This window comes from Ascaphus truei, chromosome 3 (genome assembly GCF_040206685.1).
Source record: "Ascaphus truei isolate aAscTru1 chromosome 3, aAscTru1.hap1, whole genome shotgun sequence".
Taxonomy (NCBI): Eukaryota; Metazoa; Chordata; class Amphibia; order Anura; family Ascaphidae; genus Ascaphus; species Ascaphus truei.
This window is the reverse complement of record NC_134485.1, coordinates 48,135,880-48,157,860: the sequence shown is the minus strand read 5'-3', so window position 1 is coordinate 48,157,860 and position 21,981 is coordinate 48,135,880. Positions and strand designations below refer to the sequence as shown.

Here is a 21,981-nt window from a genome sequence, read left to right as displayed (position 1 = left end):
CCAGATGTATCCAGGGATTAATATATATGACATTGGAATTTGAGAATTGCATCTTAGCCATTTATATTTCCCCTGTATGGTTACCTCTATATACATGAATTGACAATAAGGGACCAAGCATTTGAGCTCCTACAGAAACCTATACGCACTCTGTCTCACACTGTGTCTCACACACAATCTCTGGCTTACACACTCTCTTGCACATATACCTTAACTGCCCTATACCTACACCGAAATAACCTATACTGCTTTCTTCCAGATCTGACTCAAGTTTCACACGGGAGACATCGGAATCCCCCCTAACCCAGAAGACAGGGAACACCTCCCCTCCAATGTATAACATTGCGGCAGTGAGGGTACCTTGACATTGAGGGACTGCGGAGCAGGTAAGATCCCAGGCGGGATTGCTGCTTTAGAAAATTGTGAAGCGGGGTCATACTGACACTGGTTAAGGGTTTCAGGAAACTAGTCATTCACATCACGTTTTTTTTTTTTCTAGATTAGGGATGTCATCCGATATTTACACATACACACACACGTAACTATGTAACAAGGACTAATTGTAATAAAGAATAAATGTAATACAATAAATAAACTTTTATGTCAAAAACAAATGTTGTTCTTTCTAGGAATTTATTCAATTTATTTTTTTTTAAATCGGGGCTGTGGCTGGGGCTAGGTGGCAAGTAGATTTTTTGGTTCGGCGAGTAGATTTGTGGGTGATTTGTCAAACACTGTGTGTGTGTGTACTGTATATATGTGTGTGTATTAAAAATCATTACTATAAACGTATTGACCCCGTTTATTTCTGGCCATATGTTCAACTTTTAACAATCATTCATTGATGTTAATGGTTTCAAAGAATATATTTGTTGTTTCTTAGAATTGAATGAAATCTAATATCCATTTGATATAGGGGTATTTACTATCTGTTATCTCTATCTAATTAAGTTAGAATTAAGATCAAGTTAAACATTGGTCATTTAGATCTTATCATGACATTTAAACTAAATATATATATTTTTTATTGTATAGATACATAACTTTATTATATAGATATAACCATTTTTATTTTCCTTTGTATTTTCCTTTTATTATTCTTTCTTGGTAACATACATTTTGTATATCCTCTTTGAACTTCAAATAAATATTAGAAGCATAATTGCTAATTCTCTAGATTTTAAACTAACATATTAACATTGTATTTAAGATTGTAGTATTATGGTTGTTATTTTCACTCTCCAGCCATAACAATTATATGAATAGAAATTTAATCTGCATTTTTCTTTTTCTGGTACTCGATGGGGTCCTCACAATATAACATGTCTCGCTTGTTGTATCTGATGCTTACCATGTGTGTTTGATTAATTGGTTAATTTATTAATATATTGGTTAAATATGTGTAATTATCTCCCTATAAATATAATGGAGGGGCGTTTAGAGGATCCCCTGAAGAAGTCATCATCGATGACGAAACGCGTAGGGCGTGGTTAGATTGCGGCCGCCATTTGCCCACGAACATTGTTGCTACTTGCGGTCAGAATTTGGCTCTCATGTGTGTCATTACGGCCCTAAACAACTATACTGAGGACTTCCAAGGCACTGCTTCCCGGAGGGACCTCTCTCGCTGAACACTGAATGCGAGGTATTCCGTTTCCGGTTTCGGCTGCACGAAGGAGGGTCACGTGACGACGCCATTGACCTGAGCCGGACGTTGATCGAGCTGTTGGCACATGAGGGCCTATCTCATACATGCTATTGATCGCTGTACTTTTGTGAGTGGGCATTTGAAAGATTTTATGTTCCTTTAATACAATTTTATTATGGTAATGCACTAGGTGTGCGCCTGGTTTTTCTCTCTCCTTTTTTCCATATATATATATATATATATATATATATATATATATATATATATATATATATATATATATATAGTGCTCTTCAAGGCTTGTTAAGACATGCATATTGTGGTATCCTTTGTGTGTACATATCAGTCTCTGTAATTTTTACATGGTTTCTACCATTAGAAGATAACATTTGTAAGGGTTTATTTATTTTTTTAATATACAATTTTTCTATTCCCTTGTAGCACAACTTTCTAATAGACAATGATGTCATCCTTGTGGTTAATGTTAGTATATACGGCTCAGACGAGCATGGTGGCTCATATAGAGGGTTTGTGGTAATGGGTTTATTTCTTTCAAACAAGCCCATCTTGGTCATAGAGATCAGGTTAGTGCCCTAAATACAATAAGAAGTAGCAAAATATGTGATGTGCAGTCCTTACTTTGTAAAACAATGTTCTTTTCCTAATCTAGATATAAGAAAATAAACCAGTATAGTAGTTAGTCTTGTACATGTCATGCTAATTTTGGCATACAGGTTACCTTTAAAAGTGTTTCAAACACGATCAAATGTATTAATCCTAAAACACTAGAAATGGGGGTGTTATGGCTGCATGTGTTTATTCTTGGTAATGAAAATTCTTAATAGGGAAAACAAGTTATAAGAGGCATAAAACATGTAATCTACAGCAGGGGTTCTCAAAGCCAGTCCTCAAGACCCCCCAACAAGTCAGTTTTTCAGGATATCCCTGCTGTCTTCAACCTGTGATAAAGCTGGTATATCCTGAAAACCTGACCTGTTAGAGGATTCTTGTGTAATGGAGTTGAGATCCCCTGATCTACAGTATGTTCACTGTTTAGTTATACAGCAAATACAACATGTATACTTTTTAGTTGTCAAGGAATGCACAAAACATTTTTTTTCTTACTCTCCATGATGCTTATACACTCCGTTCTAAAAACCCTTCCTGACCTGTAATTCTATATTTTATGAATGTGAAGAATGCCCAACATCTGTTTTTTGTTCTGTAAGATAATGCAGAATTACTTTAATTATTTACAAATACGACTGAAAGCTCTGCCTTTATTAGTGATTCCTTTGAAATTAGTAACATGAAATGTATTACCATTAATATTGGGTAATTGAAGTGTAAATTATTCATTAGGATCCCCCAAACCATGAATAATTATTTTTCCTACGAATTTCCACTTTTGTTTGTGAGTAAACTTATTTCAGGGGTCACTTAAATTCTTAATTAACTTTTTTTTTCCGTAGGCACTTTTCTTGTAATAAATTGGTTCCCTAAAAGCATTTTAACAGTATATTGATATGGCTACCTTTTGGCAAAGGCATGGCATCACAAGATAAGGCTTAATTGATTTTTTTTTCCCTTTTGCAGTTCTTCCTAAAATCATTGACTTGTTTTGCTGTTACAAGAATAACTTATTTTTTACATTAGTTCTACAATTTGCAATGAAGAGAGTTGTAGTAAAGTTATTTTTCTATTTATTTTAATGATTTGCTATGATGTTGTCCATATAAAAAAAATGCTAATTTGCTTAAAGCTTTCTGTTCATGTTCATCGAAAATGATCATTCTGCTATATAAAGAAAGATTATTACATACATTACATTGTTGCCGACCGTTTTGGAGTGGTAAAGTGGATAAATACAGTAGATCGCATGTTATAAAATATTTAAAGGTATGTCACCTTTGAAATAGTAAATTACCTCTGCTGAACATGACATTGCATGTCTCTATCAGATCATATAATTTCTCCAATGCCAAATCAAATGTGAAAGCTGTGGAAAACTTTATTTGAAGAGTTTTAAGTGCTGTATAATTTTGGAGATTTTATTTTTTTTATTATTATTTTATCAGCTAATCGTGTTGCTAACTGGACACCCCATGTTTTTTCTTGCTTTGAGAAAGTTAGGATATAGGAGGATCAAAATTGTGTAACAATAGTCGGCAGCCCTGTAAGACACTGCCTGGGTTATTTTTTAATAGGATGGGTAGATAACGAGTACTGCTATTTTTTTTCCCCATACTTTAGTTTATAGTTTTGTGTTTTACCATGTTTTATATATATATATATGACTGAGTAGGTTGCCTCTTAAAAGACGATGTGAGTTGTTGCTCCTGGTCTCTGAAGTGTTGTGTGGGCTAATCTGGTTGCAGGACATTACTGTTTTGCAAACTATGATGTTCTTTACCAATAAGACGCTTCCAGATTTGAATGTAAAATTGAGGGTGAGAGGGGAATGGGAGGGGGAATTTCAAAATGTTTCATAGACCACCCCTGAAAGCCTTCAAGGATCAATGGATGAACAGTTTGAAAATTGAACTGTGGACTAATTTATGTTGACTTTTAATTAGCTGCTTAAGTCTGTTTGGTTTGTTTTCTTTCCTGTAAAAAAAGAAAAGGAGCCTTCAGAGATGAACCACATTATTTTTAACTTCAGGGAACCCGGGTTCTTGAGATACGTATGGTTTTAATTGCCTGCTTACATTATGGATTTTCAAAGATGGCAGCTACAGTTATCCAATAGGAAGTCACAACATCATTTATTATGGTTTATTACTGACTGTCGAGATTTGCAGGCCAACTTGAGTTACCGAATCAAAGCTGATACACTGGCCAATAAGACTACAAGTATCTCTGGATCTGCAGTGTGTATGTGTGTATATGTATGTATATATCTCAAACACTCATTGTGTTGCACATTTTATGGTTAGATATCTAGCTGTTTTTGTCTGAAAGTGATTGGAGAACTTGTGTGCAACTCGAGTGACTGTAAAGAGTAGTTGTAAAAGATCACACATCCTGCCTCCCACTACATTTTTTTTTTATTATTATTTTTTTTAGAAATGACTGTATTGTACCTTCTCACTGTACTTTTTGTATTTGCATTTGGATTTTCTTTGTATCAACTTGAAATTTACCTTGTTTATACAGTTTGTTTATTTTTATTTCTATGCACCAAAGTTTCTTACTATATAATATTAAAACAAGAGCTAAGACCTGATGAAAGCGGAAAAACTGTATGAGCGTTTTCCGCTTTAACTGTGACCAATTGTAAATCACACTGCTTATTTATTTTTCAATTTGTATGGCAGTGTCTTTGGAACGAATATCAGGTTTGTGAGAATACTTCGTTGATTAAATTATTTTCAAGTCATTTGGTTTGCAATTCTGTTTGAAGAATATGCTCCTTAATCTTTTAATTTTAAGTATATGATTATACTGGATTCTGATGCTGAGGAATACGGAGGACATCACAGGTTGGACCACAAAACAGAATTCTTTACTGAAGCTTTTCCATACAATAATCGGCCTTATTCACTCATGGTAAGTATTGTTTGCCAGTGATATTTTCACTGTAATGCATATAGAAACTTGCATAATATTCAGTGTTATCAATGTTAACCATAATAATCCTTGCCCTACTCATTAATTCACACACTACGCAATTTTTACATTCCAAAAATATGATTTAAAGCTGCTTTGAAGTCAGTACGATCTTGGAGAAGAGGCATCACAATCTTACATTTGTCAGTGCTGGGCAGTACTTGTGCAGACACATTTACATTAATAGTCACCACAAGAATGGCTGACATCATATCAATGCAATTGGACCTGATGCATGAAACTCTAAAGATTAGTTACCAAGCCAGGGTCAGAGCATCAAAAACAATAATTTGCCAGAGGTCCAGAAAGTACAGTCCCTGAGAGAAAGGTAAAATTGTAGCAAGATACAGTATGCCAAAGGAGGAAGAACTAGTAATCTTTGTAAAGGAATCAGGATGGCAAGTCTGTTTTCCATCGATAGGAAGCATATAGTGGAACTGGCAAAGGTTTGCTTGCAAGGCTGCTTTGGGTGTCCTGGCCTCCACTCTTCTTTCCAGTGCCATGTCTCAAACTATCTCAATGCAATCTGTTCCTGTACATCCCATCGCCGCCACCTGAAGCTTACATGTCCCAAACAGAACTGCTAATCTTTTCCCCTCCACTGTTACCCCTACACCTACATTTTCCTTCACCATTAAAAACCTCAGAATGTTGTCAGCACTTAAACCCTGCTCATTAGGTGTAATCTTCAACTTCGCCCTCACCTTCATTCCTCTCATTCAGTCCCTCACAAAGCCCTGCTATCTCCACCTATATTTTGCTACAATATTGTAATACTCAACCACAATTAATTAACTTCCTCATTTCTCACCTTGACTACTGCAACCTCCCTTTTGATATCTGGCATTCTCCTCATCCGACTTTCCCCAATCCAACCCATCCAAAATGCAGCTGCCATCTACTTCACTCACTGCTCTTCACCACTTTTCACTCATCTGCTGCTCCACTGTACCAACCTCTATATGGCTTTCCATATCCTCAAGAATCAAATGTAAAATTCTGAGGTCTGCTATACAAAAATTTTCAACGATATTGGCCCCCTTGCAACTCAGTCCTTGTTTGTGGATTCTCGCCTAAACACTCACTGTGGTCTGTCCATGACTTTAGCCCATCTTCCTTTACTTTATCTCTTCTCATTCCCCCAAGATGACTTCTATGCTGCTCACCATTTCTGGAATTCCCTACCATGCACCATCAAGCTCTCTGTTAGAAAAGCCTTTGCGATGTACTGTAATACTCAGGAATCAGGTTCAGTTCAAAATCATTAGTCTTTATTTCTTCAGATCAGCTTCAGCAAAGATACAGCATACTTCAGCTCAGTTCAAAGTATCAGAAGGTAGTAGCTTAGGCTATATTCAAAGTTATTCTTTATTCTATCAGGAAAAATAGCTATAAATCACTTGTAGGCCAATTCCTCTTGCTAACTAAAACATACTGATTTCTCAGGAAGATACAGTCTTATCTCTAACATATACATCCTGTCACTCGGTTTCACGTCACCCCTAATAACATTGCATATCATTTAGTTTTGAGAACCACATATAAGGAAAGTAACATAAAACATTTTAACCTTATGTGATATATATATATACGGATTGCTATCCTACAAAATATAGATGATACTATATATCACTCTCCTCCAGCTTTCAGAATTTTAAATGCTCCATGAAAACTCACCTATTTAAGGAAGTCTTACTAACACCCCCACTGACAACCACACTCCCCAAACTAACCAGAGGCTTACTCCGTCTCACAATGACCAGCAACTAATATAATTTCTTTTTTCCATCATTATTCATTTTTCCCTCTAGATTGTAAGCTCTCACAAGTAGGGTTCTCAGGACCTATTGTATCAGTTTGTATTTATATGTTCTTATTTTGTATGTCATTGTTTATGTAGTTACTTTCCACCTTCCTACCACTCAGCAGAATATACTGCCTCTTTAAATGATAATAGGCTATGAAGCAGTTGTCTTCTTGTCAGGGAATCCTGTAGCCCCAAGCATGTACTGTATCATTAAAATAGGGCTCAAGATATCCTGAAAAGTATCAAATTGTTTCACAGCATAGTGAATAGGGGCCATAATGCAGGAGATACTGTCTTATAAGGTTGTAGTTCCTTGTTCCGACACTGTACAAAAAAAAAGTACTGTGTGGATTTACACCCACATCTTTGTCCGTACTCCAAATCTTGGGTTAGTATACAATTTCTTTTCACCATGAGTATAGTCATAGTAGACTATGTGAGGTATTTGGAATAGAATGGTCGAAGTTTCAGTTCATTCTCCTGCAATAGCACAAATACCATAGAGCAACTCTTTGTCAACTGGTAAGTTTTAAAGCTGTACAGAGATTGATTCGACAGGTTTCAAATATATGCCAATGTTTGGTCTTCAGTGAGAGAGCAAGTAAATGATCTGATATGTATTCTGTTCATATACCAAAATATAACATACTGTACTAAAGTACAGAAAGTCTTTTGAAACTAAAATCGCCTCTTATTTTCTCAAGTAGGATGTACTGTATAACCCAAAGCATAGATAAAACTGCAGGAACTATACTGCAGTGGTATAGTTATTGCTGCCCTACTCCATTATGGCCACATAATCTGTGGTGACGTGTCAATATAATGTTCAGACTAACAAAATAGTGCGTTTTTGTTTTTTTCTTGATTCCATCAATGGCTGCTTCTCCTGCTTGTGCATGTCCCACTGCAGCACACCATGAGTTGCAATACATTATTTGACCTTTTATGGGCCTCATGCAGTAAGCAGCGATAAGCCCCTTAACGCCAGCTTATCACCAAAAAAGCCTACAGCGATTCAGTAAGCCCTGATAAGCTGGCGATAAGAGCAAAACTTGTCAGGTTTTTTTGCCAAAAAAGAAATTAGGCAGACGCTCGGCGTTAAGCCACTTTTCAGCACTGATCGCTAGTTTTTCAAACACACTCAATTCTATAAACCCCGATTAGCTTATTGCGACTGATCGCCGCTTTAGAATTGAGATTTCTTCTCCAAATTGTCCCGCCACAAAAAGTTGGCAAGAAGGTGGGGAGATAGCACTTAGAAAAAATCAGGCATTTTTCCTGCATCGAATTGATGCCGGGGTCTCAGGAGTTGATATCCATTACAGTAGTATCAACACCGGAGACCCCCGGCATGAATCAGATGCCTGAAAAATACATTTACAGCCCACTTCATTACCTTAGGGGCTAACCGCTAAGGCAATGAAGGTGTTAACCACCAGTGCCATGCTTTTTGTGGGTGGGTGAAGGTGGTATTTGGCCCTTGATGGGTGTTTAGGCCTTGCTGGAGGGTAGCGGGTGGACTTAACACCTTCATTACTTTAGTGGTTATTACTGCTAAGGTAATAGAGGGGTTAACCCCTCCAGCTACCCACCCGCAAGGCCTAAACACCATCCTTGGGGCCAATATCCCCTTCACCCACCCCCACTATCCACAATAAACACAAATACACACAACAGCCCCACTACCCACCTCCTAGGCCCCCAATAAACATTACAATATCTAATACACAACAATACACAACCAACCCACCCCCTGTGCCCCCCCCATTAAACCATTTTTTTTTATACACATGATTAATACCACAGGCCAGCGACGGTCCCGACGGGTGTCCGCAGGCCCCACAGTGCACCCAGGGGGGTACCCACCGGTGTCTGGGGGCTTTGGGTGGTCCCTGCTAGGCTTCATGGGACTCCAGGTGGTCCCCGCGGGTGTCTGGAGGCCCTCGAGTGGTTCCCATAGGTGTCTGGGGGCCCTCGGGTAGTTCCCGCGGGGACCACCTGGAGACCCACAGAGCCTAGCGTGGACCACCCTCGGGCACCCCCCTGGGTGCACTGTGTGTCCTGCGGACACCCGTCTGGACCACCTGGGGACCCCCGCCGGGCAGAGGTATTAAAAAAAAAATCATGGTTTTATGTGGGGGCACAAGGGGTGTGTGGGTTGTATATTGGTGTTTATCAGATATTGTAATGGTTTATTGGGGGCCTAGGAAGTGGGTAGTAGGGCTGCTGTGTGTATTTGTGTTTATTGTGAGTAGTGGGTGTGCTTGAAGGGGGTATTAGCCCCAAGGATGGGTGTGTAGCGGGAGGGGTTAACCCCTTCATTACCGTAGCGGTTGTCACGGTAGCTTCAGGGTTATAATATACACCAAATAATCTGGGTTGAATTGAATGAGATTGTGATAAAGAGATTTTATTCCTTTGAAGACAGGTGGACACACAGTATTGAGCAAATAACAAACAGAATATATACAGTACACTTACTTGGGAAGGGGACAGATGAAATAGCCCAAGACCCAGGCTAGCAGTTCATCAGGCATCAGGATACAAAATGAAGACAACGAAGACAATGGGCATAGAGTTTACGATCGCTTTTATGGGATTTGGGTTCTATCCCTTAACATTGTGACTTGGGCATTGGATAACAACTACCTGGACCCAATTACCTTTTGTCAGATAACGTGGGAAGCAAGGTAGTACCTGCCCACAGGGGGTTGGCATTCTTCTAGTCAGAGGTCCATTTCCTTAGCCCGACTCTAAAAAGTTGGCGTCTCCAAGTCTGTCATCTGGGGATCTTCACTGGGGAACTCTGACCAGAGGTGTGAATTATGACACTTAACGTAAACAGTCATGTCCTGCTCTTTCTACACCCTGTATACTTAATCTGGGGAAGTGAGCCTTTGTTCGGAGCTTGCTCCTCATACAGGCAGGCACCCTCTGGCCATTAGCATACCTTATGGGCCAGTAACTTTCGCAGGCTTTACAGTAGGCACGAAATACAGTTAACCTACAACAATCTATACATATTAAAATACTCCATTCGGTTGATCTGAGAGGGCTGAAAATTGCCATACCCTCATGCCAGAGGCATGACTACTTGGTGGCCAAATTTCAGCCTTCCAGCTATCATCGAACCAGAGATAGCAATATTGGGTTTTAAACATCATGTTATACAGACCGCATTTCTCCGCCATTGGAGTCAATTGCAGCAACTCTTTAAAAAAGTCCATAGCCTGGACGAAACATGTTAGAGTGGTTGCCTGATGTTTGCTCCTAGCGATCAATAAAGTTTTTTTAGACATCCATGCGTTGGCTGCTGAAGTTGCTGTGAACCACGGACCATCCTACCCCCTTCTTCCTGTGTCATCATTTCCGGAGGAGCACGCTGACGCCAGCTACACCAGAGGAGGAAGCCGCTGCAGAATTCCCTGCACCAACAGGGACGGCTTTTTCGTGAGTACTCCTAACCTCCACGCGGTATTTCAGGGAGATTATTGAGGCGGTTAGTGCCGGGCTGTGATTTACTTGGGGGCGCCCCTTAGGGAGGTGTCCCCCTGTACCTCTATCCGGCTTACTATTACCCAACTCCCTGTTTTCAATACCGGAGGCTTATTGTTTCATTAATCATTGCTGGGTCTCTCTTCAATCAAGTTGCCATAAAGTGTGTGCACTACCTGTTAGCAGCCTCGGTATACTGGGTAATTCCAAATTGCAGCAACCACACTTTATACAGTTAACTATACTCCATTCGGTTAGTCTGAGAGGGCTGTAAACCGCCATGCAATCATGCCGGAGGCATGACTACCCGGTGGCCAAATCCCAGCCTCCCAGCTATCACCGAACCGGAGATAGGAATATCAGGTTTTCAGCATTTTTTTAAACCTAGCTGCTTTTTTCCGCCATGGTCAATGGCGGCGACCCTCGTGGCGGGCGCGACCCTTTCTTGGGGTCAAGTGAGGGGGTCCCCACGTGCTAGGGGCAGAAAGAATTTTATCGCTAGCTGCCCCAGAACCAAAGTTATCAATTTTAATATGTTTCAAACTAGGCCGTGACAGAGTTCTCACGGCAATTTAGGGATTAAAGCTCTTTCAATGAAACAGTAGCTTTACTCGGATACTGCTGTTTGGCAGGCATCCAACATGGTTACAATGTATCACAATGTATCACTGATTACGTAGAAAGCGGACTCTAGGCATTTCCTATAGAAATGCATGGCTCCATTCATTTCAATGGGGAAACTCCGCTAAGACTCTCGGGTTCCATCTGCTGGTCTTTCTAGGTACAGGGCCAAAAACCTCTCAATCTCCATTGAATCCTATGGAGCTCCAATGGCGACCTATGGGGCAGTGCCGGCAAATGGTGGGTGAAAAGGCGGGAAAAGGAACAAAGGGCCATAAACACTCACACAGTTACCCTTTCCCTTCTGACCTTATCCCAGTGTATGGGCTTGGTGTAAACACTGTATGAGCAGGAACACATTAAAACCAAGGGTAAGACCTTATACAAAGGGGAATACATTTTATGCTGAAGCAGGGAAATGCATACAAATTATTGCACAATTACATTAAGCCCTCGCCTCCTGGACGGTGGTAGGGGTTGCCAGCTGGGGAGTAACCCCTTTATTACCGGGCTACCAACCCCCCCCCCCCCCTCTGTCACAGCGGTATAAACCGCTAAGGTAATGAAGGGGTTAATCCTTTACTGCATGAGACCCTTAGTCTTTTGAAATATGCTGTAACATGCTTTAAACAAATCCATTACAAAACGTGTATTTATTATTTTAGTCAACTGATCAAAAGTTAGGAATATTTTCATATATTGGTGTAGCGCACTTTCCCCCACCACCTGGGAGATATGGCGGCTACTGCGTGTGTGGTGCGTTACCTGAGACTCACAGGAGGCCTAAACCTCCGCGGCTGGGAGCCTGGGGTGTACCTGATCCGTCTGCTGACAGCGCCTCCACCTGAGCGGGATCCTAACTGTTGGTTAACCCTGTCACAGGACAATTTAAGAAATACACGTCTTATAAGATAATACTTTACTGAATGAGTAATAACAATACCAGTCTCACCAACTAGGCCACGCACGGCCGTATCCTCCAACACACTGTCCACACCTGATATACAGTCCCCAAAGTACTGAGGGGCCCTTGGGCATCCAACCCCCCTTGTGTACCCAAGTATTAACCCACCCAATGTGTGAGACAGCACTGAAGGTATTAGTTGGTGCACTTGGTGAGGTGAGGTACCTGCCGGGTGATCCCACACCTGGTAACGCTGACTGACGATAAGGGATCCGCTGATCCAGCAACGTTGTCCACGATGGCATTCGCCTCCATGTGGGGTGGTACACACTGAAGAGTCTCTATGTCTTTCGTTGGTGGTCTGGTCCCAGACCACAGGCTGCAACTGCTGCGTGGCGTTCTGCTGTGTTCCTGACACTAGTGAGGCTAAGTGGGGTAGTGTCCCTTTCTAAGGGCCTCTCTCTGTAGCAGCCACAAACTGTACAGGGGAGTTAGGGCCTAAGGGGGTCTCTGGCCTAGTGCAGGTGCCACTGACACCCTGCACACGTGCACCCTAACCTTCTGCTGTCCCAGCTTCGACTGGCGTGGTACTCAGTGCACGAAAAGTATCAATAGCTAAGCAGGGAAATCCAGGAGCCCTATTGGCTGTTCTGCAGCAGGTGGTCTGGCTGCCCTAGAGGCTGCTAGGTTATGTACATCCCCATGCAGAGCTTATGGGTGTAATGCCTGACGCTTGCAATGCCTCATGCGCGAGGTGCACCAAGATGGCCGCTGCACCCTCGGACCTGTACTGCGCATGCGCAGCCACAATAAAGATGGAGGCGCCCTGCAAATGGAGCCTCAGGGAGCCTCTGGCGACGCAGTCGCCGGTCCCACCTCCCCGCACTACCCTTTGCAGCTCCAGCAGAGGTAAGGGGACGAACGGGGGACCAGGGCTACACTGGTCTCTTGCTCTCTGGTTTATGCTCTAGAAATGTAGGATTCTCAGACACTGATGCATGAATGGTAATAAAAGTTTGGTCAACCTTGTTGTTCCTACCTACAATATTGTTCGTGTAGATACTTAATTAGAGGTTTTATTCCCATTTCTTTTTAAATTCTCTTTTTATTATGTAGTAATACATTTTTGTGTATTCTAATTTTGCAGCATCAATATTCACAGTGACCTTATTCGGACACATTTAGATCATCAGCTAATATAACCTCCTTAGAGTCCCTTTTCCACACTATTTTGACATAAACTACAGTATATGAACTATACACTTCACATCACGTTTTGAAGCATGTTAAACATGTATTTTTTTCAAATCATAAAAGCAGCATCATTGTCCCGTGCTCATTTATTTTGCTTGAAAATAAAACAAATATTACATTATTTGACTTTGTTTTTTGTTCACCACATTTCCTTAGTTGATAAACATATTTAAGTATGTAATTATCCTAGAAGTCCTCCATCTTTTTATCAAACAGTAGTAAGCAAACAACTCAATTTTCATGTAAATCACCAAGGTTTTAAAAAGCCACATCACTTACACAATTGAATCTGGTTTAAATATAGCTACTTTGTGTAGCCATTATTTACACTATTGGTGAATCTAGTTTTGCTGTAGTTATTCAGAAATTATGGGGCAGGTATCACGCTGATGATACAGTTTCAGAAGGTCAATAAGAAATTGGGATGATTTACAATTTCCATTGCTGGCCGCACAGTAGTATATAAGTGGTCTTCCAATTTATAATTTTTTTTTCTTTTTTTCAATCCCCAAACTGCGTTCATTTCCCTTTAGTACAGTTGGGAATTCCCTCATGCTAACACAGCGAAATATTTTTGCGAAACCTGCAGCATGAATGTTACCATCATCAATTCTGCTCCTGTTCTTCGCTACAATTAAATGATATCTAAAAAAAATAAACTATATGTATAAAAGCCGCACATGTACAGTTGTTTAGGTCAATATGATATATACATTGTTCAGATATTTCAATCAGTTTATTAACAATGGGGAGCAAAGAATAGGGGAATTAGGAGTCATTTTTCTTATCATATTTTTTTACAATGTGTATTGTATTTGATCTTTCTCTTACAGTACCTCTGTACCACCACTTCTTACTCTCACATCAATGTGTCCCACCTCTTGGGTTCCCTGTCACTATGTCCACATCTTCTCTCCCCCCCTTCTTGTTTCCGGGTGCATGGCTTTTTGCAATACATGTACTGTATCTACTATATGTATATATGTGCTTGCTTTCAAGTAGATAAGTATTACACCCATACTGTTCTGAAGGGCATTCTTATTTTATATATATATCTATATATTGTTATATCTATTATATAGTATTACACCCATACTGTTCTGAAGGGCATTCTTATTTTATATATATATATATCTATAAGAATGCCCTTCAGAACAGTATATCTATATGTATATCTTATTAGTCTGCATAGAACAATTGACAATTCAGATATTTTATATTTTCAGTTCAAAGGTGTCTGTATTAAGCTTTTTGGAAAGGACATATCTTTAATTCTGTGTAGCATTACAGTCCATGTTAGTGCACTAATGTAATGTGTATTAATGCTCTACAATGCTTGCCAGTGGCAGAAGGATTATACGAAGCGAGATAGCAGTGTTGGTAGAACAAAAAGCAATCTGCAAGGAATTTGTTTTTTGTAGCATCTCTTTAGCTGAAATGAATAATGTAGCCGCTAATAAGATCGTCAGACACCTGAATGGCTGTAATGCATTGCTTTTGTCATGTACTTGAATTCAGTTGTGCAAAACTTTAACAGAGAGCGTGGATGAGCCTCAATGGAGATACACTAGTGTTTAAATATTCCAGTAACGTACCTCACTTATCCTCACGTAGCTGCTATAGATAAAGATGAATTGTATGAGCTTTCAAAAAAATGTTGTAAAGCCTTTACTGCATCTTAGTTAATTGTTTACTCGTCACTTAACATTCTCCAACATTTTAGTTTTTTTTCCTCATCAGACTGTATTTGTCTTGAGATTGTACCTCGGTACCTAAAAAGGGATATTTCAGTATTCATGCTATTTGGGAAGACAAGTTCCCACCAGTGTTTTTGTATTAATTCTTTGTCGTATTTTTTCAGGTTTACATTCCATGCAGGGTGGCTCTTATTCTTCAGAATATGAACAATCCCTGAAGACTGAAGTGGCATCTTTCACAAAAATGTTTTAGAAGCGGAAGAATACCAACACTATATACAGTAGTGTTATAGAATGTGCCCGAAGAATATTTATAGTCCTGTATTCTTCAGTGGCCTAGTATTTGTTCCTCTAGAAATTAGCCAGCAATTATATTTACCTGTAAAGATCTACAGACATATATGTGGAAGTAAATCCATGTCAGTAATTTCCATTTTTATTTGCCTTTAATTAGAACATTTAATTGTGGTTTTCTTTGTGTCATTAGTGATAAATATATTCCAACAATTTGGAGGGTTTTATATATCCTTAAATGGCATTGTCATAATTATATTTTCTATACTCCAAATAGGAGAGCCATACAGAGTATACACATTGATATAAGAAATGTTATTCACTGTAAGTGATTTCTGTATTAATAAAATTAAGAATGAAAAACAAACCAGGATGTGGAGAACCTACAAAACATTGAATACTGTATTTTGAGGCTTAAAAGTTATCACCCTGAATTATTACGGCTTATTAGTACATTTTCTGTAAATTAAAGACCTGTATCTTTAGTGGGACCTGATTGAATAATGTATGCAATAAGCTGCTTCTAAAGACATTGGCCCATATTTATTAAGCATTACTATTGCAAAAGATGCCTTATGGCCCATTCATGTGAATAGGTTGCAAGATATCTTCTGATGACAGAATTTCTTATGGCAGAGCACTGCTTGGTAAATTAACTTTTTCTACCAAAAAAAAAGCTTGATTTATTTTCCATAACTGTAAAGTGCTTGTATTATCATTATTTTAAAGAGACAATCCATGCGTTTTTTTTTCTTCGTAATATGATTGAACCAGTGGGTCTCCAGAACTGAATCCCATTAATTTCAGCTCCGGGGACTCCCTGCTTCTGGAGATACATACCTCCATAATAGGTGCTGGTAACTGCTCGAGGGTTCACATTATGGACGATATTCAAAGCTCCTGCACCCGCATGCCAATAGGAAGCTGTGACGTCACCTGGTTCGACTTCCTATTGGCCAATATGACGCGGGTGCTTTAAACTGTAGGAAACTGCAGAGAGATACTGGCACCCCCTTTGGAGGTAAGTATCTCTGGGGTCAGAGGAGCTGAAATTAATGGAGTTCAGCTCCAGAGATCCCTTGCTTCAATTCTATATAAAAAAAAAATGGAAGAAAAAAAACATGCGTGACAAAAGAAGCAAAAGTACACAGGCAAAATATTTTTCTTTAAGAATATTGCTGCATGCTGTTGTGTACTAGACAAAAGAGAAAGACATTGTATTGTTCTGATATTTAAATTGAAAGATAACCATTGAATTGTAACTGTACAGTACACTGGAATTTTCATCTTTTACTTAACTTTGCACTACTTTTCAACTGTAGCACTTCACGTTTTGTGGGATTTTGATTCATAGTCCTATTTACTATTTCAATCCGAGTTTGAATTGTTGTTTTGTTTTTTTTTGTTTATATTGTTTTCTTATTGGTTTACTTTCATATGAATTTTCATTGGTGACATTTCAGTTATTTTTGTAATCATGTAGTTCTGCATCTGTATCATGCAATTCTGTAGTTTGTTCCTGAAGTATTCTTTTTTTTCTATGAAACCTACAGTATGCATATACATGGTGTACAAATAAAAGGTTACACAGTGCAAATGGAAAATTAAATGTTTTTTAGCGATGATACAGCATACTCCCAGGGGCATCAGAATTCAAGATGGTAGGAAGGGGGGAGATATGCAACCTTGCAGTCTAACATCATAGCAAGGAAATAAGAGATGAGGCACCAAAGCAGTCATCTGTAAAATAATGTATCCTATTACAGTAAACAAAAAACTATAACATGGCTTAGGGGGGGGGGGTGAGGGGTGAAAACTTACATACATCCCCTTTAACGTTTTGCAACATCATATGGCTTCATCAAAAGAGGTGATCTATCATCCTTCTATATTGGTACACTACTGTAATTATAATAATTAGGTCGTCAATACATGAAACAAATATATACTAATGAATTTACACCAGATCGATGCTAATCAATCACATTTTTGAAGTGTGAAAGAGTGCTAGTTAAGTGTACAGTATGTAAATAGTAAAATACATTATATAAACAAATATTCAATAAGTACATCTTATGTGTAACAAAGTTATAATACATTGAATATTTAAAAAAACACTATCTACATTTTATTCAACCAGCATGTAGGTATTTAACAAAAATGTAATGTTTGTAATGGAATACATTTTAAAAATTAATAAATAAGAGGGTGTAGTATCCTTACTATGTAGCCAAGAGGGAATCTCTCCAAGTTTATAATTTAAAGACTCAAAATCCTATGGGGATGAACAATCGATTTGAAGTCTTTTGCTTATATTTTATTTTTAATATTCCATCAGTGTAGTATAAAATGTATTCACTTAACATTTAATATACTAAACATGTATTCACTGTATATTTATTGGTTTATATAATTTCACCATTTACTACGTGTACACCATTATTACCCACACTACCACTCTTGATCTTTAAACATTTGATTGATTAGCATTTATTTGGTATAAGTTAATTAGTATATATTTGTTACATGGGGTGTTTACCTAATTGTTATATTTACATTCATATATAATGAAGATAGATAGTGTCGGTAACCACTCCTCCGACAGAGACAAGATGTTGTGAAAGAGATGGCATGATATGGACGTTATTTCTTTCCACTTCCATGCCATGTTATATTTTTTATTTACTGAAATTGAATAAATTATTTTGCAGAAGACTGCTTGAGGGCTTTGTTTGTTTTGCTGCTGAAATGAAATGTTAGCTGAAATTCATTATTTGTTGCCATCAAATTATTATCCTTAACGTTACGGACTAAAGTAATTTGAAAAAAAAAACTTGTTTTCTTCATGTCTATAATATAAGTATGATGTCCAAAATTAAGTTTAGCTATTGTTCTGATTTATTTGACACATTTTATATCATGAATAGCTGTGTATTCTTAGTCTGTTGGAAACAAATTATAAAATGTGGAGATTGTAATATTGTAGAAAGTGGAACCAATTTTTGTTACCATGTGTTAATTGTGTTTTTTTGTTTTTGTTTTGTGCAGGGTGATCGGAATTGTCACACACAGTTTAAAGAGGCAATCTAATGGGGTCAAATTTGTTTGCGATTTTGTGTGTGTGTATATATATATATATATATATATATATATATATATATATATATATATATATATATATATATTTCTCCAGAGTTGAATCCCGTTAATTTCGGCTCCGGTGACACCCTGCTTCCGGTGATACTTACCTGCGAACTAGGTGCCGGTTGCGGCTCTCCTCGGCTACCAGGGTTCACAATATATCTGCTGTTGAGATCGTGGGCCAATAGGAAGCCGTGATGTCATTATTGTAGCTTCCTATTGGCCCATGTGACGTGTGAGCTTTAAACTTGAAAGCCATAAGTCCTGCTTGCTGAGCCAGAGCAGCTACTGACACCTACTTCAGAGGTAAGTATCTCCAGAGCTCATATGAATGGGGCTCCGCTCCGGAGACAACCTGCTTCAAGTCTAGATTTTAAAAAAAAAAAATTAGCCGGCTTGGACTGCTCCTTTAAAACATTTTGTTGCAATTGATTTAAAAAATATCAGCATTGTTCTGGCATCTTAACTGGTAAATTAATGTTGCTTTATTTTACAGACGTGTGTGTTTGGTATTAAAATAAAGTGTATAGCAGAATTATCAATGTAGTATTATGTCTTCTTTTTGTGAAAGATGCATCTGTATTGTGTAAAATTAACCTCTTCGCTATCAAAGCGGCCCTCAACAAGTTAATGGTACAACAGTTAGTGCTATAAAAGGAGGCATAATTTTCATAAAGAAATATACTTCTGAAGGTAAATTAATCCAAAGATATTTCATTAAATTGGTGACTGTTCTTTTTTTGGAAAGGTATTGCACCTTCAAAATATACAACATATGTACTGTACTATGAAAAAAATAAAGTACAAAATTTATTCACATTAGAAACTTGGACAAAAATATATTCCATACACATGAAATACCAGTCATTTTGTTCTGTCCTCTAAGTCAGGGGTGTGCCCCCCAGGGCACTGTTGGGATCTTCATCAAGATTGTACCCCATACACAACGGTCATACATAGACCCTTCCCAAAAGACGTCATCAATGACATCACACTCAATTAAAACGTCAGTAGTGTGATATCGTCACATACTGTACCATGCACCATAAATAAAGAGACTAACAACGTTTATTTTATTTTTTAATTTTGTTTTAAATAGGACCAATAAAGCGTGTCTGAAACCTTGCAATATGTAACTAATAAATGTAGAAGTCAAAGACATGTACAGTATAGCAACCAGAGTAATGCAAAGTATCTGCATAACACTAGTTGTTCATACTGTAACTTGAAACTATCAAAGTTACATAAATCTAGGTAAATAGTAATGTCAAAAATGACTTTGCCGGCCAATACAAACAAGAGCCAATGGTTAATTTGCAAGAGAAAAGAAAGAAAAGTCCATAAAAGGAAAATGGTTAAGACGGAATCTAAAGCCAACCAGTCTGTACCTATTAAGATGCACAGTATGTTATAAAAGCCACATTTACTCCCCATAAGCAATCATTGGCCATAAGTACTGAAACCCAGATGGCAGTCCTACGCAATATGGATGAATGCCACATTATTATTAAAATTGTTTATTTATGAAATGCCAATCTATTCCGCATTGTGGTACAATGGGATACAGAGTTATGTATATTACCAAAACATGAACAGTTACATACAGGTGAGGACAAACATGCACAAATGGTGGAGTTAGTGAGGGCTCTGCTTGTCAGAGCTTAAATCAAGAGGGAATAAGGGACAATGTTGAAGCACAAAGTTATGGTGACTGCTTATTGTAGGATAAGGTGTGGCTCAGGTTGGAATATGGCTGTCTGACAGCTGAAGTAATAAAGTTTTTCTTTTGGGGGGGGGGGGTAGGGGGGAAATGTTACACAAGGTGTACATTGGTCGAGCCACACAGGTGGTCCCAATGGGGTTGGAGGGGGAAAGGAGTTAGATGTTTGTCTAGGGAGTAGGCTTCCTTATAAAGGTGAGTTTTCAGCAGGGAGTTTTTTTTTTTAACATTGAAAGCTGGGGGAGAGTCTGATGGTACATTGTAGGGAATTTCAGAGAGAGGGGGCAGCACGGGAGAAGTCTTGCAGGTGTGAATGAGAAGAGGTAATAAGGTGGATGTCGTGGGGAGAATGTAGGGAGCGTGTTGATATGTATTTGTGGAAGAGGGCTGACACCTGAGGGGGGGTAGTGTTGTTGAGACCTTTTGTAAGTCATTATTAAGGTTTTTAATTTATTGCTAGAAGCTATGGGAAGCCAGTGTAACCAGTGTAAGTATATGCGGAGTCGAATGGCTGATTAATTTAGCATAACTCCATAAGGTTTTGAGATGGACCGACAAGCACCCAATGTTTAATGCTCCTAGGAGCAATAACATCACTCTTGGTAAAGTGATACATATAAAAGGTATGTCGGGGTAAAAGTCAATAGTAATATAGAATGCCTCAAGCATCTATATATGGTAAATGGCACTAAATAAAACTCACCATAGAGAGACTGATCATATTGTAGGTGGTCAATTAGATGAGGTACAGTATATCCTTTATATTACGCATAGCCCACAATTACACAAAGAGCACCGAGTCCGGAGTAAGCAAACCATTAATGTGTACTTGTTAGAAATTAGAAAATCCTAATTGGATTTATGCAAACAAAAACACTAACTTAAAGTCAAAGAAAAAAGCAAAATATAGATATATACTGTAGATAGATGATACAGCTACTATAGATAAGATATCTGCATATACAGGCACTCTAGCTCATACCATTCTACACGAACATTAAGGACATAGTTATAAATTATAGGTGATGCCACAGATATTCTCAGTGATAAAGGAAAAAGAAAACCGTGCAAACAGCTCATGGTGAAGTATATAATGATTATATTGGTGAATCATACATAAAGGTAGGTGATGTGCGTACATCAATATAGACATTTACAAGCATGACATGTTTTGGACATGTTACCACAGTGGCAAAGGACTACCGTTCTCCACACCAGTTTCTCGAAACTGCAGGCTGCCACCAGATAGGCGTCATGGACCTTCTCGTATAGAGAAAAATGGTTCCTGCAGGCTGCAACTGGATAGATGTCCTGAGTCTCCTCTTGCTAGGAAAGATGGTTCCTGGCACAGTAAGGATCTAATTTAGATAATGTGCTCCTGTGTTTCAGAGGTCTACTGTATGGACAGCACGCTGACGGCAAATGTCAATCACACTTGCCTCACCTCGTTGACTACTAATGACGTCACCACTCGAGTCGCATCGAAACACGACTACAGTGGATTAGACCGTCAAAGAATTTGTATTGCCCCCCGGAGGACTGGAACCGTGTTTCTGGTGTCCACAGATAATGCAGAGCTTGCACTGAATAACGGAAATCCTGCGCGTTTTGTCGTGGAATTACTTCTTTAGGGATAATGATTACACTCCATACAGTACTTCACTACATCTACCCCGCGGGGATGTGTGATTGGACCCAGCAGGGGGTAGTACCTGTCCAATCATAAAATACAAACCATCTGATACAAATGAAGGTGCAAAGTGTCATACACAGTTACAAAATATACACAAC

At 38.7% G+C, this 21,981-nt stretch overlaps 1 protein-coding gene across 1 annotated transcript in view; it reads left to right on the top strand.

The window, feature by feature from the left end:
• Positions 1 to 19,012, top strand: part of GBE1 (1,4-alpha-glucan branching enzyme 1) — a 259,599-nt gene extending 240,587 nt beyond the window's left edge. The window contains exons 15-16 of the mRNA XM_075593996.1: positions 5,080 to 5,197; positions 15,200 to 19,012. Of these exons, the coding sequence (XP_075450111.1) occupies positions 5,080 to 5,197; positions 15,200 to 15,253 (172 nt within the window). The 3' untranslated portion in view covers positions 15,254 to 19,012. The remainder of the gene's footprint in view (positions 1 to 5,079; positions 5,198 to 15,199) is intronic.
• The last annotated feature ends 2,969 nt before the right edge of the window (positions 19,013 to 21,981 follow it).